We start from the raw sequence: 19,277 nt of genomic DNA, 5'->3' as shown, positions 1-19,277 counted from the left end.
CCTTCTTTTTGGTTTTTCCTCTGTCTATTTTTTAATAGGGTTATTTGCTTTTTGGGTGTTTAGGTGTGTGAGTTCTTTATATATTTTGGATGTTAACTCTTTGTTGGATATGTCATTTACAAATATATTCTCCCCATACTCTAGGATGCCTTTTTCTGCTGATGCTGTCCTTTACTGTACAGAAGCTTTTTAGGTATGTACTTATTGCCATTGCAGGCTTTAGATTCGTGGTTACCAAAGGTTCAAGGGTAACTTCCTTACTATCTAACAGTCTAACTTAACTCACTTAGTATGCTATTACCAACACAATCTAAAGGTTCTTTTTTTTCTTTTTCTTCCTCCTCCATTCTTTATATATTAGGTGTCATATTCTGTACTCTTTGTCTATCCCTTGACTGACTTTGGAGGTTGTTGATTTGATTTTGCATCTGCTTAGTAATTAATTGTTCTACTTTCTTTACTGTGGTTTTATTTCCTCTGGTGACAGCTATGTAGCCTTAGGAACACTTCCATCTATAGGAGTCCCTCCAAAATACACTGTGGAGACAGTCTGTAGGAGGTAAAGTCTCTTAGCTTTTGCCTATCTGAAAATTGTTTAACCCCTCCTTAAAATATAAATGATAATCTTGATGGATAGAGTATTTTTGGTTAGAGGCCCTTCTGTTTCATTGCATTAAATGTATTGTGCCCACTCCCTTCTGTCCAGTAAGGTTTCTGTTGAGAAATCTGATGATAGCCTGGTGGGTTATCCTTTGTATGTGATCTTATTTCTCTCTCTGGCTGCTTTTAATAGTCTGTCCTCATCCTTGATCTTTGCCATTTTAATTACTATGTGTCTTGGGGTTGTCTTCCTTGGGTCCCTTGTGTTGGGAGATCTGTGTACCTTCATGGCCTGAGAGACTAACTCCTTCCCCAAATTGGGGAAGTTTTCAACAATTACCTCCTCAAAGATACTTTCTATCCCTTTTTCTCTCTCTTCTTCTGGCACCCATATAATGCAAGTATTGTTCTGTTTGGATAGGTCACAGTTCTCTCAATATCTTTTCATTCCTTGAGATCCTTTTTTCTCTCTCTGTGCCTCAACTTTGTATTCCTATTCTCTAGTTTCTGTTTCATGTACCATCTCCTCTACTTCATCTAATCTGCTTTTAAATCCCTCCAGTGTATGTTTCATTTCAGATACTGTATTCTTCAGTGTCTTTATCTCATTCTTGAATCCCTCACTGAGTTCTTGAATATTTTTCTGTACCTCCATAAGCATGTTTATGATTTTTGTTTTGAAATCTCTTCAAAAAGAGGAAGTTTGATGAGTTCATTTTCACTTGGCCCTCTTTCTGGTGGTTGTGGGATTTTGTTTTGAACCTGACTCCTTTGACATTTCATATCGTAGGTGTTACCCTCTAGTGCGCAGCCCCCGGAGCAATGGCGGGGTTCTTGGGCAAGTAGCACTGGTGTCTTCCGGGAGGAAAGAGCTCTTTCCTGCTTCCTGGCTTCAGTGCCTATCTCCAGTGTCAGGGCCAATGGGCTGAGTGCACAGGGAGAAGCCTCTATGCTTTGCACTTGTAGCTGTCATAGGTGGGGCTGCCCTCTAGCTGGCCAGGCACAGTGGCGGGGACAGCCCGTTTGGGAGCTGGTGCCAGCTGGGAGGAAGGCGCAGCAGGCTGTGTATTGTGGTGGGGATCCTCATAGCTGAGTAGTCAGCCATGGGGGTGGAGGGCCTTAAGTTCCTCAAAGTTCCCTACCTGCTGGGTAGAGTGTGCCAGGACAATTTTGTCCACTTGTCCTTTCTCCTGAGCAGCAAGCTCTGTGCAGTCCTTGCCCCTTTAGCAGCCCTCGCGCTGTGGGGAAGTCTCTCAGATTGCCTGCCTTTGTTTTGCCCCAGAGCAGCTGGTTGTGGATACGTGTTTTCCACAAGCTGCTAGAATCTCAGTCTCTCCAAGTATTCTGCCTGTCTTAGCTTTCCAACCCCACTGATCTCCAGAGCACCATGTAATGTAGATTCGTGCTCCCAGAGCGGATCTCCAGGGCTGGGTGTTCAGCATTCCCAGGCTTCCACCACTTCTCTGCTCCATTACTCTTCCTCCCTCTGGTGAGCTGGGGTGGGGAAGGGCTTTGGTACTTTATCCCTTTCCTTGAGGTCTTCTGGTTTCCCCAGGTGTAGACAGTCTGCCACAGCTGCCTTTCTTGTTGCTCTTTCAGGATTTGATGTATTTGCCAAATTTTCATATGTGTGTTTTGGGAGGAGGTTTCTGTCTCACCTCTCACACTGCCATGTTTAAGCCTCTCTGTCTTCTGTTGTCTTTTTGATGGGGATCTGGGGAATTGTTTCAAGTCCCAAGGTTTTTATGAACATTCTTGTCTTCTTGAGCAATTACCAAGAAGTGGAATTACTTGTTCTTAGGGTTGGTGTTTGTTTAATTTTATAAGAAACTGCTAAACAATTTTCCCAACTTGGTTCTATTTTCTACTCACCAGCCATGGGTGAGGGTTCCAGTTGCTCCTTGCTCCATATCCTCACTAACACTTGGTGTCTTATCAGATGCGTCTTTCATTTTAGCCATTGTACTAGGTATGAAGAGGCTTCTGTGGTGGTTTAAATTTGAATTACTCTAATGACTATCTTGAGCACTTTTCCATGTGTTTGTTGGCTATTTGTATATCTGATTTTATGAGATATCAAAGTCTATTGATTTTTTTAAGTTGGATTGAGTTGTAGCAGTTGTTTATATATTTGATACAAGACCTTTATAAGGATATGTGTAAATATTGTCTCCCAGTCTGTTGCTCTCTTTTATTTTCTTAATAGTGTCTTTTGATGAGCAATAAACTTTTATTTTGGTGAAATCTATTTTATCTATGTTTTTTCTTTTATGGTTAATGTTTTTCAGCTTCTCTCCCAGAAATCTTTGACTACCCGTGGTCACAAAGATACACTCTTAACGTCTTCTTGTATAAGTTGTATGTATAGTTTTAGCTCTTACATTTAGCTGTGTTACCTAACTTGAAATAATTTTTGTGTATGGTATAAAATAGGGGTTCAAGATTAGTTTTTTTTCCCCCCCCATGTTTATCCAGTTATTCTATCACCATTTGTTGAATACTTTCCTTTCCTCATTATCTTGGCACCTTTTTCAAAAATAATTGATTGTATGTTTGTTGGTCTCTTGCTGGATTTAATTCCATTGATTTGTCTGTCCTTAAACCAATGCCATATTACTGTAAGTCTTGATGTTCTTTTTAAAGACTGACTTGGCTATCTAGGTCTTTTGCATTTACACATGTATTTTAGAATCTGCTTGTTAATTTCTATAAAAAGCCTGTTGGTGTTTAATTCAGATTATCTTGAGATCTGCTACAGACATATTAAAAATTGCTTTTATGTTTTGATATTTTTTTGTGAGAGGAAGGGGCCTTATAATAAACTCTCAAAGTTTATGTTCATGTGTTTAATTCCGAATATATTATTTGGAGGTTTAACTTGATTCTGAAATTTTCTCTTGGAATATTTTTTTCATTTTGCCCTGGCTTTGGTTTCCAAAAGGCTTAACACATTTAAAAAATACTTGTTTCTTCTTTATACTAGTGACAGTCATTTATTGTCAAGAAAAAAATTAGAAGATACTGTTGATGAAAAATTCAATAAAGTAACCTTGAAAATAAAGATGGAGTTTTATTTGAGCCAAAATTTTGGACCCAGTACCATGAAGATATAACTCCTGTGGGTGGTATAGAGATATGTTCCAGAGAATTCAAGTCATAGAAAGGTTTATATCCTACAGGAGACAGTCAAGAGAAACAGAACTTCAAAGGGGAGTTATATTTTACATAGACATGTTATGCAAAGAAAAGATCTGGGGGTCAGTACACATCTTGGTGGCACTTGGCCCCAGAGGAAATAAAGGGATAAAGATAAACATCTTGCTTATCTTTGAACAGGAATGAGGATGCCAATCGTTTAGTCATTAAGTTAAAAGATGGTATTTTGTTTGTTTTCTTGGGGGTCCTTTTTAAGACCAATATTTAGCCTTAGAAATCTTTTTGGTGGTCCCTGTATAGTGGTCAGCTTTTCTTTATTTCACAGTACAGATAAGCAAAAAAGAAAAAATTAAAACACCTTTAAGCACCCATAGAGTGAAGCACTCTATTGATGTTAATGATGCATAACCTTCCAGGCATTCAGTATGTAGCATTATACAAGGATGTATGTGTGTATATAAATCAACAATATAATTTTTTATAGACTTGTAATCTACTGTATCTGTACTGGTTTACCAAGCACTGCCATAACAAAATACCATAGACTGGGTGGCTTAAACAACAAAAATTAATTTTCTTCCATTTATGGAAGCAGGAAGTTCAAGACAAGGCCTTTGCTTTGCAGATAGGTGCTGTGCCTTTTCCCTGTGTCCTCACATGGCCTTTTCTCTGTATGCATTAATCTCTGGTGTCTCTGCCTTTTCTTATAAGGATACCAGTCTTATTGGATTAGGGCCTCACCATTATGACCTTATTTAACCTTATTTACTGTTTTTAAGGCCTTATCTCCAAATATACTCACATTGGGGATTAAGACTTCAACATATAAATGGGGGGGTATAATTCTGTAACATCTACCTTTGAAATACACAGTATATTACAGGCATTTCCATATCAATGTCTGTCATTCTTAATGGCTATGTTTGATTGTATAAATATAACTTTTGATCATTATGATTTTTCCTTTTTATTTCCTATTGAAAATTCTGTGATGAAAGTACTTTGTGTGTATGTGTACTTAGGTGTGTATATGTGTATATATTTATACATGCTTTATATAATTGTTAAATATTTCTAGGATAAAATTTTTAAAGGAATTACTGTGAAGATACATTTACCACCTACCAACTTTTTATTTAGAAAAACTTGAAACCTATAGAAAAGTTGAGAGAACAATAGTACAATAAACACCCATATACCCTTCATCTAGATTGACAAATTTCAAAAATCTTGCAACATTTGCTTTTTTCTGCCCTTGTTTATAAAAACATTTCTTTCTGAGCTATTTGCAAGTAAATTACAGATATCATGGCACTGTACCCTTAAAAATTTCAAAGCTGAAAATCTTATGCTCAGATAGTGGCCTGTTAACTTATTATCTTAGTGATCTAAACTACAGTTATCTGTGTGAGGCCAGGTAATTTATACCATTACCAAATGAAACTTCATGTTTTTAAAATCTGTTCATGAAACTATTTTAATTTTTTTCCTAGTGACTCCAATGGGATCAGGTAGCAATCGACCTCAGGAGATAGAAATTGGAGAGTCTGGCTTTGCTTTATTATTCCCTCAAATTGAAGGTATTAAAATACAACCCTTTCATTTTATTAAGGATCCAAAGAATTTGACACTAGAAAGACATCAACTCACGGAAGTAGGTAAGTTACTATTACTCACCGTTTAATTGTCCATTTTGTTGATTGATTTTGTTTGTTCCTCTGAGAATCTGATTTAAGTACACATGTTACTGGAGATGTGGATAATTCAGACCTGTGGTTAAACAGAGGCTGGTTGTAGCTCTAGAAGGAGGTGCTTTCCAACTCCAGGCAAGTTCACTATGAATTCGGTGAGACGGAATAAGGACAACAAATGGTTGGGGGCAAAAAAGGACTCATACCAAGTCTTATTCTCACAGCAGTCACCCGGCTGTCTACAGGCGACAAGCCCATCTCCATCTGGCCTGGCTCCAGCCTCTGCTCCTTGGGCACTGCTGCTGCTCATGGCTCTGTTCCCACCCCTCCTGCCCTCCTCTTCTTTAGACTCCTTTCTCTCTTCCTGTCACTGGGCTCTGCTGCTTCCTGCTCTCCTTGTCCCCTGGCTCCCTGCTTCTGCTTCAGGCCACATGTTAGCCCTGGGCAGATCTCTTCTCAAAGTACTGGTGGGCAATAGCTCACTACTGCCAATGGGCATGCAGGTAGGAGCCTGTGCAACAGGCTGTTTTACCTCATCACACCTATCCAGTGGGAGAGATAAAGAAGAGTCAGGTGAAAATCCTGGAATTTCCATTTCCCTACATTGGTGTAGTACATTTTGGTAAAATTAATTTACTTTTTAAATGATGTTCCTCACATTAAAGCCTGAGAGAACCAGAGATGAAAATGTTTCCATAAATGCTCTGTTGATAAACTTACTTATATTTAAGTTTGAAGGGCTTCTTCCTCTTTGAATATTTTATCATTTTGCCCCAGTTTTGTTTTTTGAAGACAATAAAGCTTTTATTAAGCTTTTATTTATTTTTAACATTAGTAAAAAGCATGTACTGTAAAAAAAAAAGGTTTAGAACTTGATAAGTTTTAGAAAAGGTGTAAGTTTAGGTAGAGTTTGTCAAGCAAGGGTTTACTAGGACATAGTGGACAGAGAAAGTTTGTAGTGGACAAGTCACAAGAGGTGATTTTGAAGAGGTAAAAGATTTGACTTAGTTTCTAAGCTCTGATGAGAAGCTTAGTATAGTAGGCAACTAACTACTCAAGCAAAGGCATTTTATCTACATCTACAGATGAACTGGTTGGGGTTAACGCATTAAAAAAAATCACCATTGGCATAGAGACTCTTCAGTGTTGAGCCCTTGTTTATGCATAGATCAGCCAGCCTGTAAAGATCAGCTTCCATTATTTGGAATGGCATTGAACCCAGTGGGAATAAAAAATTGTATACCAGCAAAGGGAAAATTTGTGATTGGTTTACTGATTAGGAAAGTAAAAGGAGTATATACATTGAGACTGGCTCGTCCAGTGTTCTCTACAATGCAAAGAAACGACTGGAGGTGGTTGATGGGAATGGAAGGGGAAGCACAGGGGAGGAGTCATTGGCAGAAAAGACTGGTGGCTGTGAGCAGCAGGCACCCTGATAATGTGGAAGAGGGTGGTCCAGTATGAGGAGGGCACAGAAAACTTCACCATCATTCTGTGGTATGAAACAGGATGGTGTGGATAGTAAGAATGCGGGCTTGTGGCTGTCCTAGTTCTGTTATTTTCTAGCTTCCTAGTTTAGGACACATGTTGTCATGTTTCTAAGCCTGTTTCCTCACCTTTGAAGTGGAAATGACTAAGGTACAGAGTTGAAGCATTAAGTAGAATGACTTATGAAAAGCGCTTAGCAAAATGGTGTGCTCAGTAGATGGCAGGCAGATGGCTAATGTTGGCTTCTGTGTCTTAGGCAGGCTTCACACTGGGTCATGTGTGATCCATCTGCAGTGTGGCCTTGTGGTATGTGGAGGGATAGACTAGAAAGGGTCGATACGTAGCTCAGGAAAGGGACATTCAGTGAAACGACTGTGAAGGTCTTGGATGTCCCTGCCATCCCTGTCCGAGGCAGCATGCCAAAGGAGCGTGCACGTGCACACACGCACGCACATCTTGGCTGATAGAGTTAATGATGGTTTCTGTTCCTGTAGGCTGGGCACTGTGCTGTGTGCCACTTTAATCTTCACCACAACTTTGCCTGGTAGAATTTATTATGATATATTGTCAGTGAGAAAACTGAAATGTTGAGAGTAGAGAGCTAAGGCTGTTGGAGTATATAGTACATAACAGGACCGGAGTTAGCAATATTGTTACAGCTGCCCTAAATCAGGGACACCAAGGATTCTTTAAGGAAAACTTCAGATAATGCCTTTTAAACTGACCCAATGTGAAGTGCAAAGGCAAAAAAGAATTTGAGAGCAAATGTGGCTGTGGAGCCAAGCCAGGGGGACTTTGTCACATAATGAGATTTGGTGTTGGAAGGCTAGCTCAAGCTAACAGATTTCAGCAAATGGGTCCCTTAGAATTGGTCTTAATTCTTTTAGAATTTAGAATTGGTCAGGTGGTTAGAAAATAGTACATCTGAAACTCAAGGAGGAGCTGACCAGAGACATTGGTCTGAGAGCCATTTGCACATCACCTGGCAGGCGGTCTGTGAAAGCGTCAACTACCATTGAAGACTTTGGAGTATGCTAATTAAGGGAAATTTTAGGGTAGATTCTGGAAAGGATTCTAGAAGCATATTTAGCATAGGGGAGGTTGAAGAAGAGATAAATTTTGAGGCTGACAAGAGGATGCTGTGTTCGGTGGGTTCATGATTTAAAAATTATACATTAATTTCATCAGCCTATTGAAAGGTCCCAGAGGGTAAGAAAAATTAATTGGATGCAGATTCTTTCTCAATGACCTTCCCCTTCCCAGAAGGGTGTGACAAATATGTATGTAATTATAACTCAAGTCAGAAAGTGAGGCGTGCTCTAAGAGAGGTCTGCACAGATTGCCGTGTGGGTTCTGCCCGTTGAAGGGGAGTCGGAGCTTTCTGGAGCAAGCAGCATTTAAATATTTGGAGGATGGGAAGCATATGAGAGAGAGGTGAGTAACAGGACAAGCTGAAGGATTAGGGCCATGAGAGGAAGTCCCGAGCAGTCCTTACGCACTTGCTCTTGGGAGGAGAGGAGCAGGCATGTCTGTTTTATGGTCCAGGTAGCACCAGTTGCTTCCAGGAGTATTATTACTTACGTCTGGTCTGAGTTAGGTCTGGTAATAGGGGATACAATTTGCATGTTTTAATGTGAATTTTGAAGGCATTGAATCCTCATAGACTTTCTAGGAGCCCTAATGGGCTGTTGTGGGCATCAAGTCCATTAATTTCTGTGAAGTGCTTAGAACAGTGCCTGGTACAAGTGTTGTGTTTCCAGTTACATTGGTGATCTCATGATCTAGTTTGTGGGTTGTTCACATGCCTTCTGCTTACTGCTTTTTGGTTCTCTTGACCTCTGCCAGCAACTGAGAGGGGTGAGAACTAAATTTTAATTATTTGTTAAGTCAGATTCCAAAATAAATTTGAGGAAGGACTAAGTTTTAAATTATCTGGAGAGTTCATAGAGAATCTTGTGGGACCCATAGGCAGTGATAAAAAGCAAAGCAGAGGAAAGTGGTGCTAAAACCTAAGTGATGGAACTTGCTCTGCATTCGAAGCTGCCTCGCCCTTTAAAAGTCTAAGCGACAGGAAGGTGGTGCCAACGTTCAGTTCTGCCATTCTGCTGCTTGTGGTGGACTTAACTTAGCTATAGAAGTGGAGTACTAGAAAACTCAAACTATAAAAGGCTTTATAGGGCTTGCTCCCCCGTCACAGTGGTGACAGAATACAGCCCTGTCACCTCCAGCTCCATGCTTGTAGAGCTAACTGATGTGTGTATGTTTTTCTTTTTTAGTCCCCTACCATGTACATAGAGTGACAAGCTTCTCATTTTACATCATCAGAGGTATTTTGGTTAAGGTGCATCTCAAGAAGCATGACATCTACATGTAAGCCAGGGCAACACAGGTAACAACACCCACCCAGTGTTGAGGATAGGATGCAAGATGTCTTCTCCCCCTCTAAATTTGATGTTTCTGTAGATTATTGATTCTAGGGGAACTGTTAGCTTCATTATTTTAAACAAATGTAAATTGTGGTCAGAACCCTTAGTTTAGTTAGAATGTATTTCGTTAGCTGTCCTCTATTGAGGCCTTCCTTGCTGGGTACCAGGCACCAGGGTTAGATGCTTCTTTGTGATGTTATTTTATTTAATCATCACAACCACCCTTGAGACTTGCTGCTGTCCCTGTTTTAGAGGAGGAATCTGAACTTGGAGAAGTTGGGTAACTTGCTCAAAGTCATACTGCAAGTGGTTGAGCCCGAGATCCGGACCCTGGTCTGACTCCGGAGTCCATGACCTGAACTGTGCTGACTTCATGCCTACCCTCTTGTAGTGTAAAAAAAAATAGGTATGAAGATACCAGGAAGTGAGTGGGCTCAAACCTAAGGATTGTGGGGAAGGGAGAACTCAGCTTTTGACCATGGGATTAGCCTTTAAGTGTCGATATTTCCTTCAAAATAGGTTTAAGAATAAAAATTTGAACATGCAGACCTAAAGTGCTTTCAAGCAGTCCTGGTCATTCTTTGCAGTAGTTCTTTATAGCTCTCCTGAATCTAACGCCCCAGCTTGAGCACAACTGTAATGGATTTATATTCTGCCTTATTTGCAAATGAATTTAAGGCAACTTACAAAAATATATACAATATCAGTGGAGGCGTTGTGAATTGAGGGACGTGGTAGGAGGAATATAGTGAAGCCAGAGCTGAGGGCATGAAATGCATACCATTTATTTTTATAAAAGTGGGCCTCAGGTTTGTCTAAGCCAGGGCAGAAGAAGCACAACTCTTACAAGTTCTCTGAGAATGGAGATAAAGTATTCTGGTGGATTCACAATGCCTTTAATAGTAAGTAGTGTGTACTGGAATTTGCAGCTTTTAATAGTCGGGCTGGTTATCTATAGACATCTGCCTAACAAGCATCTGAGCTGGGAATGTAGCTAGTGTGCTTTCTCAAAGTTGAAAGACCTAAGATAGTTGTCCCGATTACTTCCTAAACTGAGGCAAGACAACACAGTGCCAGGATGTACCTGAAAAAGAGCAGGATGGTTGTCTTACAGCATGTGTATCTTCAGCCTCTCAATTCTGAGTGGCAATGAACTTGAGTTGTACTTTCCTTCTGTTACACGTCTGAAGCTCCAGATAGCCTTTTGGTTAAATACAGATCCATCTGCTCTTCCAGGCAGCTGCACTGGGCTGAGGTCAGTTTGTTCTCTTAAGTTGGGGTAGGGGAAAATACTAGTTCCTTGGTTTTATGTGTGTGTAGGAAGATGCTGTAAACACTGTGTGTTTGTTAAATGAGTGCAGGTGGTGCCTTCAGAATATTCAGATGAAAATGTTTAATAGACAGTTGTAAAAGAGGAGCTAGAGCCTAGGTAATAGTGGGAGAAGTTTATAAGTCTTTAGGTTTCTAAAACAAAAGCTCTTGAGAGTCAGGAGATGTGGGTTTTAATCTAGGATCTGCCATGATACTGTCATGGACTAGTCACTCTCCCGGGATTAGCAGTCTTTATTTGTAAAATAAGACTAGACTTGGTTCAGCAGGCCTCTTCCAACTCTGAAAATCCATTCTAAAAAAGAAAAAACATTCTCTCAAAATTTGCTGTGCTGGTCAATGTGTAAAAAAAAAAAAAGACCCTTTAGTAATGGTTTGGAGTATATGATGTCATGAAAGTACTGCTGGATCCTGTATACTTTCTTACTCTCCAAATCAGTGATTTGTATGGAGAATTAGAAAAGGACCAGATGCAGTTTCCCTGGATAAATCGTGGCATTCACCCTCCACCCCAGTGCCCTTAAAGGAGCCCTGTTTTTGGCAGATGTCACTTTAGGTCTGTCAAGATGGAAGTTATGTGGCAGACTCAGTGGACTTGAGCGTGGGTCCGTGTTGGTTTTTTTTTCCTTGTCCTAAAGCCACCTGTTTGGTAATGCTGGCAAACTTCAAACTGACAGTCAGTGAACAAGGTGTCAGAGGCTCTGTTGAGAGCCAGGGAGCTTGTAGGGGCGAGTACAGCCTGCCTCCTTGGGTTATGCTGCCCCATAGTGGTAGCTGCTTTTTGTTCATATGTTGAATTTGAATATTATCCTGCTTTGTAATGAGTTTTAAATAATGGTTAATCCACCTTCATTCCCACCCCTTTTCCTGGAAAAGGTGGATAAGGCCTGTATTTGTTTCCTGAGGTTGCTGTAACAAATTACCATGAACTTGGTGGCCTAAAACAACATTTATCCTTTCATGGTTTGGACGCCAGAGCCTGAAATGAAGATATCAGGAAGGCTGTACTCCTTCTGGGGGCTCTGGGGTAATATCTGCATCTCTTCCACATTCTGGTGGCTACTCACATTCCTTAGGAGCGCAGCACTCCAGTTTCTGCCTCTGTGTTGACATTGCCTCTCTTACCTCTCTGAGTCACTTATCAGGACACTTATCATGGTATTTAGGGCCTACCTATATCCAGATGATCTCAAGATCCTTAATTACATCTGCAAAGACCGTTTTTCTTAATTAGGTCATTTTCATCCATTCCAGGGATTTGATGTGGATATATTTTGGGGAGAACTACCATTCAACTTACTGCAGATGGTTAATGCCTTTTCTCCATTTTCTCTGAATCTTTACATCCCCACTGCTGGTAACCCTGTTCTATGTGAACCAGAGTTCCTTCCTTCTAGGTGGTGGCTTGTGTGGAGGTAGCTTGCACCAAGGTCTGCAGAGTGCTGCTCAGTTACAGAGTAGCTTCCTTGGTTGTGTCCAGTGTTGACTGTATTATTTTCAAATAGCCATTTAGTTATATTAATTGTAGTAAAGATTTTGAATAATGTTAATGTTGATAAAAAATGTAAAACTTGACAGCTTAAATACTAAATTGCACTAGCCCAGGAATTCAAGTTCTTAGCTGTAACATTTCATTTGCAATGTAGAAAATAAAATTTTAGTGGAATAAATTCCTGTTTTAAGGCTATTTTTTAATTGCTGCTCTTCATTTCTCTGCAGGTCTTTTAGATAACCCTGAGCTTCGTGTGGTCCTTGTTTTTGGCTATAACTGCTGTAAGGTGGGAGCCAGTAATTATCTACAGCGAGTAGTCAGCACTTTCAGTGACATGAATGTCATCTTGGCTGGAGGCCAGGTGGATAACCTGGCATCACTGACCTCGGAAAAGTATGTCTCACGTGCTTCTGATTTCTTTGGTGCATGTTGGGAAATGATGTTCTGTTTTTGTTATCTTGAGTTTTTTAAAAACATACTTAAAGAATTGCTAAGCTACAGTTCATTCTGTTTTGTGGTTGACTGACAGGCATTGAGAGGCTTACTCAACAATTCTACTTACAAAGTTGAAGAATAAAATTTTTATATATTGTCCTTTAAGAACTTATTCTTAGTTGGACTCATACTCTCTTGAAAATTTTCCACATTGTCTGATAGCTCCCTTGACAGCTCTGTATTCTGCATAACCACAACCTGTCACTGCTTTCTAGTTTTATTTCCTCCTCTAAAGGATGTCATGGTTAAACAGCAAAGCTGTGTGGTGCAACTTCTGAGCCTCTAATAAGCTCAGTCTCCAAGAGGTGGAATTATATTAGCTGGGGCAGTTCTATTTGGCCATAAAACCGTGTTTTTGTGGAGTATTTTACAAGCCTACTGGTAATACATAGCACACATCTTTGGACATTCTGTACTGTAGATCTTTTGAAAGACTTTTTCTACTTCAAAAATTGTGTCTTTGATTCTGTTACTAAAGCTTTTGTCTTCAAAGACAAAACGTACTTGCTCTTCTATCTTGGGAGCCATTACTCCCTTTCTACTTTGAATGAAAGTATGCAGTATTTTGAGTTTGAACTACCAAAGTGGACCTAAATATCAACTGTTACCAAAAGCAGGAAAGGAGAACCCTCCTATCCCTCAAAAGTTTCTTGCAAACACAAGTACTTGTTTCTCGCCATATTTGTATTATTCGGATCCTTGAGCGCTGACCTGGAGACAGATGGTTAGAGATCAGTATCCTTAAGAGCAGTGTAAATCATCCCAGTTATAATCTCCCTCCTGCTTGTCTCCTTTGATGGATGAGGGAAAGCAAATAGCTAAGTCCCTGGACTGCCAGGGAAGAAGAAGGAAAGCCAAGTGCACTGAATTCCAAGCAGTAGGATGTCAGACATTGGATTCCATGCATCAGTACTCCTAATTCTCTGCAGCTATCTGTGAATTATTTCCTCTCTTGCCTAATTTTTCCAGCATCTTTGCTTTTACCTTTAACATACAGATAGGACAAAGGTGATTTAACATACAGTTTGCTTTGAAATGCCAATATCTTGCTCAGACATACACCTGAGGTATTAGCCTGTTATCATCTACTGTTTATCATCTACTTTCTATTCCCAATGTGGGAAATAAACCCTCAAAAATTATTATCCCTTAACACGACACATTAATTTTTTTAAATTAAGGTACCATTGATACACAATCTTATGAAGGTTTCACGTGAGTAACATTGTGGTTACTATATTCACGCATAGTATCAAATCCCCCCCATACCCCATTGCAGTCACCTTCCATCAGCATAGTAAGATGCTACAGAGTCACTGCTTATCTTCTCTGTGCTATACTGCCTTCCCCGTGACCCCCTATATTATGTGTGCTAATCGTCATGCCCCTCAATCCCCTTCTCCCTCCCTCCCCACCCACTCTCCCCACCTCTTCCCTTTGGTAACCACTAGTCCCTTCTTGGAGTCTGTGAGTCTGCGGCTGTTTTGTTCCTTCACTTTTGCTTCATTTGTATACTCCACAAATGAGGGAAATCATTTGGTACTTGTCTTTCTCTGCCTGGCTTATTTCACTGAGCATGATACTCTACAGCTCCATACATGTATGACACATTAATTTAAATGTGGCCTTCATATTGTGGTGTTGGGTAAGAAAAGCCAAGTAAATCAATGTTCCATTTTAATGATGTCCAGGTATGTCCCCCTCCCCCCAAATATAGGTAAGTAATTGTTTGAGGCAAGGGATTGACAACACATGTTGCAACTGTATAGGAAGAGAAAATGTAACAGTGCTACAGGAGCAACAGCCCTTCTTCAGAAGATGGATCCTGCTGCTCAGAAACTGGTTTTGGCACTCGCTATAGCTAGCCTTAGCATCCTAGGCACTTAACCTTTTTGAGTCTTATTTCTCATTAGCCCCGATAGACTCAGATGTTGGTAAATATGATAGAAATGCAAGGTACTTGTTTCCCCAGTGTTCACTATATTATGCTTTATAACTTAGTTGACACTTTATTTGTATTTTCTTTAGTAAATATTTCATTTAAAAAAAATACAAGGCAAATACAAAAAGAAACGTGTTTTTACCTTCAGATGGATCTGAAGTCTAGACTCAAAGCATTAAACAAGACACACAAATGTGTAGGCACACCTCAGAGGTACTGCCAGTTTGGTTCCAGACCACCACAATAAAGCAAACGGCACAATAAAGGAGTTCAGTGACTATTTTTGTTTTCCAGTGCCTATAAAAGTTATGTTTATATCTGTAGTCTACTAAGTGTATAATAGCATTATGTCTTAATGCATATGCCTTAAAAATATTTTGCTAAAAAATGCTCATCATCATCTGAGCTTTCAGTGAGTTGTAGTCACTGGTCACCATAACAAATATAATAATAGTGGAAAATGTTTGACATATTTCAGGAATTAAAATGATCAAATGTTGGAAAAATGATGGCAATAGACTTGCTCAGTGCAGGGTTGCCACAGATCTTCAATTTGAAACAAAACAACACAAAAAACACAGTATCTGTGAAGCTTAATAAAATGAGGTGTGCCTGCAATTGTATTTCTTTGTGGACCAAACAATATAAAGCTAAAACTCCTGGAGTTACAGGTTCTTAATAAAATTATCCTCCATGATCGAATATTTAATACAACTCTTTTAGAATCTGACATTTGATATAGGGTGAAAATAGACAAAAGCTTCATTTAACAGTTATCATTGTGCATATGAATAAAATTGTAAGGTTCCTTTTAAAGAAGAAAGGTAGGGGTACTCTTCTCAATGCCTTTCTAAAAACCCAGGATGGGTTTTGGAAATCTTTGTGGAGGTGCATTTGCCCCTTTGTATTTCAGTTGCCTACTCTCCAGAGATCTGCCTTCTGCATTCCTTTAATATATTAGTTTCATAGTTTAATTTTTAATCCTTATTCCTCATATCCAGGAAGGTGAGTCTCAGACTAACTGGGCTGCTGCAGGCAGTAGCTCCCAACCAGTGAGTCAAGAAGACTTTCCTTGCCTTTTACACTTTAAAACATTTTATTTCATGATGCATTACCACTTTTCTAATTTCCCAGGAACCCTCTGGATGTTGATGCCACTGGAGTGGTTGGACTGTCGTTTAGTGGACCCCGAATCCAGAGTGCCACGGTGCTTCTCAGTGAGGACGTCAGCGATGAGAAGACGGCGGAGGCCGCGGTGCAGCGCCTCAAAGCCGCCGGCATTCCTGAACGGAACACTGTCGGTTTCATGTTTGCGTGTGTTGGTAGGGGCTTCCAGTACTACAGAGCTAAGGGGAATGTTGAGGCCGATGCATTTAGGAAGTTTTTTCCTAGTGTTCCTTTGTTTGGCTTCTTTGGAAATGGAGAAATTGGATGTGATCGTATAGTCACTGGGAACTTTATTTTGAGGAAATGTAATGAGGTAAAGGATGCTGATCTGTTTCACAGCTATACAACAATAATGGCGCTGATTCACCTGGGCTCAGCTAGATAAAGCCACCTATAAAGGGGCTTTCACATTATGTGACTTTTGGGCTCTGCCTTTTCCAGAAAGTGGAAACCTGGGAAATGCGTATTTCAAACAAAAATAACTTTATAGGTACCTGTTTTTAGCTTTGATGCTCTAAAGATTACACTGGGGGTAGTTTTTAAGTATTAGATGGACAACTTTGTACATAACAGTGCAGACCAAGAGTTGAGAGCTTTTGTATCAGGCACAAGTAAACTGATTATGGCTATATTGCACCAGATTATGTAGCTGCTGTGAAATGTGACTTTAAATGGTCTTCTGCCGAGGAAGACTGAAAGAGGATTCATCAACAGGATGAAGAAGGAAGGCGCCCCATGACTACCTCTGCATTGTTAGATCTTTTAGCAGAATCATGATGACATTTTTCTCTCCTAAAGGAGAAAAATACACAGATGGCTTGAGAAATCTTTCTGCTTTATAATTTTACCAGTTTTTCCAGAAGCTGTAACAAAATACTTTTTACTTATTTGATAAAAATTAAAGAACTATTTTTCTTTTAGTATTCTAAAGTTGTTTAGTCTAATAAATTCCCAAGATTAACAGTATTTTATTACTTCTTAAGGAAAAAAATCTGCCTTTTCCCTTAATTAAGAAATTGTAAGAGAAAATCCTTTTTCTTTCACCTACTGGTATGTAGCTGATTAGCAGGCCAGACAATTATATCACCTTATTTCAGTTTTATACCAAGAAACTGTACCCTGGAAACTCATTCAGGTAGTAGTTTGTATTTCATTGCTTTTGGTAAGTGACTAAAGGAAGTAAACTAATCATTTGTAAAAGAAAACCCAGAATAGGGGGTATTTGTCAGCCAGTAAATAAGGTTTGAATCCCTCATTATGCAAATATCTATATGAGATGTGCAGAGAACACCGATTTTCCCCCAATATCTATTCTTCCCATTTCACATTGTGATAGAAGTTTTGGTTTTTAGCTAAATGCATACCTTCCCGGTCTCCCTTGCATGAATGAATGTTCTGGCCAAGAAATGTGAAGTGTCCTTGATAATAGTGTGCCTGTTTTTTTGCCTGTTCTTAGTCCTTTTGCTTGGAAGTGGATCTGGTAGTTTGCCATCTTAGACTCTACAGAAGGGACAATACTCAGTTGTGGAAGAGACCACACAAAATGATCCTGGGTCATTGTACAATTTTGTTGAAGTGCTACTATAGCTGTTGTGGACTGCCTACCTCCAGACTGGTTTACAGGACAGAAATTTAACATCATTCTTCCCTTAGTCACTTTTTTTTCCAGGTCTTCGTTAAAGGATGTTTTTATATTACCATATTCTACCTAATACAGTATAACTAATGGATGACACTTGTGTAATGGCCACTTAACAGGCAGTAGAAAACTTGCAAGTAATCAAATATATTGTCATTCCTACTTTTTTAAATCACTTTTCTCCCAATTTTTACCTCAAAAGATTTTTCTCTTAATGTTTTTGTAAATGAGAAAAATACTTTAAATTTTCCTTTATATTATGATTATCCTAAATATTTGTTCCTGAAGAAAGTCCAGAGAAGAGTTTGTCATAGAACTTTTAAAATGTGAATATTAATATTTAGCCATTAAGGTATTATTTGACTCTGGTACTCATTATCAAGTAGACAACACCTCAAAATTTAAGTTCTTAGATATGCTTACATAGCACACAGGAACATACTTTGTAAATTTTCTTTGTCCCTGATATTAAGCAGACTTGGCTGAAGAGAAGAAAAACTATTTTAAAAACTGAAAAGAACAAATGAGTCTAAGGATTGAATGGATTTAATTTTTCAAATTAATACTCATATAAAATGTTACTTCTCAAAGGAGTCTACTGCAGGTCATCTCAATACAATATTTGATGTTAATGTAGGATTCCTTTTTATAGCTGAGCCTTTGGGGCTTGTTACGAACAATATATTCATTTTGCCACAAGGTTGTAACCTTGGTGCAGAACAGAAAGGGGGAAAAGTTGACCCACTAAAAAATAAGGCTAGTACTGATGAAGACAAAAGTCATCCACCCTCCCTTTCAGAGGCCTTGAAGTTTAATAGTAATTTAACCAAAGTTAGAATGGAATAATTTATTACAATTTTGAACAGCTTAACTTAAAAGCAAGCATTAAAGGAATAATGACTGTTTTAGCTTAAAACATACCAAATTCCTAGAAATGGCAACCACTGTAGTTATTTGTGAAATTGGAAAATGATTACATATGGAGAAATTGATGTGAGCAGAAAGGAGAAGATGTGCCTTTAATGTCTTCACACTCAACTGCCTTCTCTCAAGTGATGATCAGATTGATAGGATGGTTTATTTAATCAAGACATTTAAAAATATTAATTTCTTTTATATGCTTTCCAAGCAAAATCTGGCTGCAGCTGCAGTTTGCTTTGTAAAAAGGCTGCTTCAAGGAATATATTTCCATTTCCTTTTATCCAAGTAGAATTGAACTTCTTACAAACCAAGTAGCAATCTAAGGAAGAGGAGGGAAGGTAGATCTTGGGATTAAGACTTAGAAATACACATCCTACATGCTGATAGAATTAATAATCTGTAACCTGTACTAATGAAGAGGGTCTGGTAGGCCACTTCACTATTATAATTCTCTCAGCTTTGCTTAAACCCGGATTTTTGGCAAACATACCACCTTCTTCACCTACTGAGACCAGATAGCAAAAAATTTGCCACTGGTTTATATTGCAAATTTAACACAATGAACATGCAAAGAATTTTAAAAACTTAAAAATCTGAGAATTTTCTCTGCATTCTGCAGAAATTTGAGAATGAATAAAGTCACTGCTGTGTTGTGTGTCTACACAGTATAACCGAGGTTAGCACTACCATAAGTTCAATTTTAATCAAAAGAGAAGACTGTAAATCATCGTGATTGGAAATTGTGAGATCTTTAGATGACTGACTTGATTTTCATTTGTAGAAACTGAGCATGCGTCTGCTTAGTGAAAATCCTAAAATAACAAAAACAGCATTAGTAATAACATCCTTGTTAAATTAACAAAATACACAGCCTATGTAAAGAATGTGTTACCAAAAAGTAATTTAATACTGGCCTTGTATAGAGAAGTCA

The 19,277-nt window shown here is 38.9% G+C and overlaps 1 protein-coding gene across 1 annotated transcript in view; it reads left to right on the top strand.

Annotated features, from left to right (window-relative positions):
• The window catches only part of FBXO22 (F-box protein 22), a 35,054-nt gene extending 15,844 nt beyond the window's left edge, over window positions 1-19,210 (top strand). Inside the window, exons 5-7 of the mRNA XM_036907597.2 lie at window positions 5,250-5,414; window positions 12,410-12,575; window positions 15,754-19,210. Of these exons, the coding sequence (XP_036763492.1) occupies window positions 5,250-5,414; window positions 12,410-12,575; window positions 15,754-16,171 (749 nt within the window). The 3' untranslated portion in view covers window positions 16,172-19,210. The remainder of the gene's footprint in view (window positions 1-5,249; window positions 5,415-12,409; window positions 12,576-15,753) is intronic.
• Window positions 19,211-19,277: the final 67 nt, after the last annotated feature.

The sequence above is a fragment of the Manis pentadactyla genome, chromosome 11 (assembly GCF_030020395.1).
Source record: "Manis pentadactyla isolate mManPen7 chromosome 11, mManPen7.hap1, whole genome shotgun sequence".
NCBI lineage: Eukaryota > Metazoa > Chordata > Mammalia > Pholidota > Manidae > Manis > Manis pentadactyla.
The sequence above is the reverse complement of the archived record's forward strand: the minus strand, read 5'-3'. Positions and strand labels throughout refer to the sequence as shown.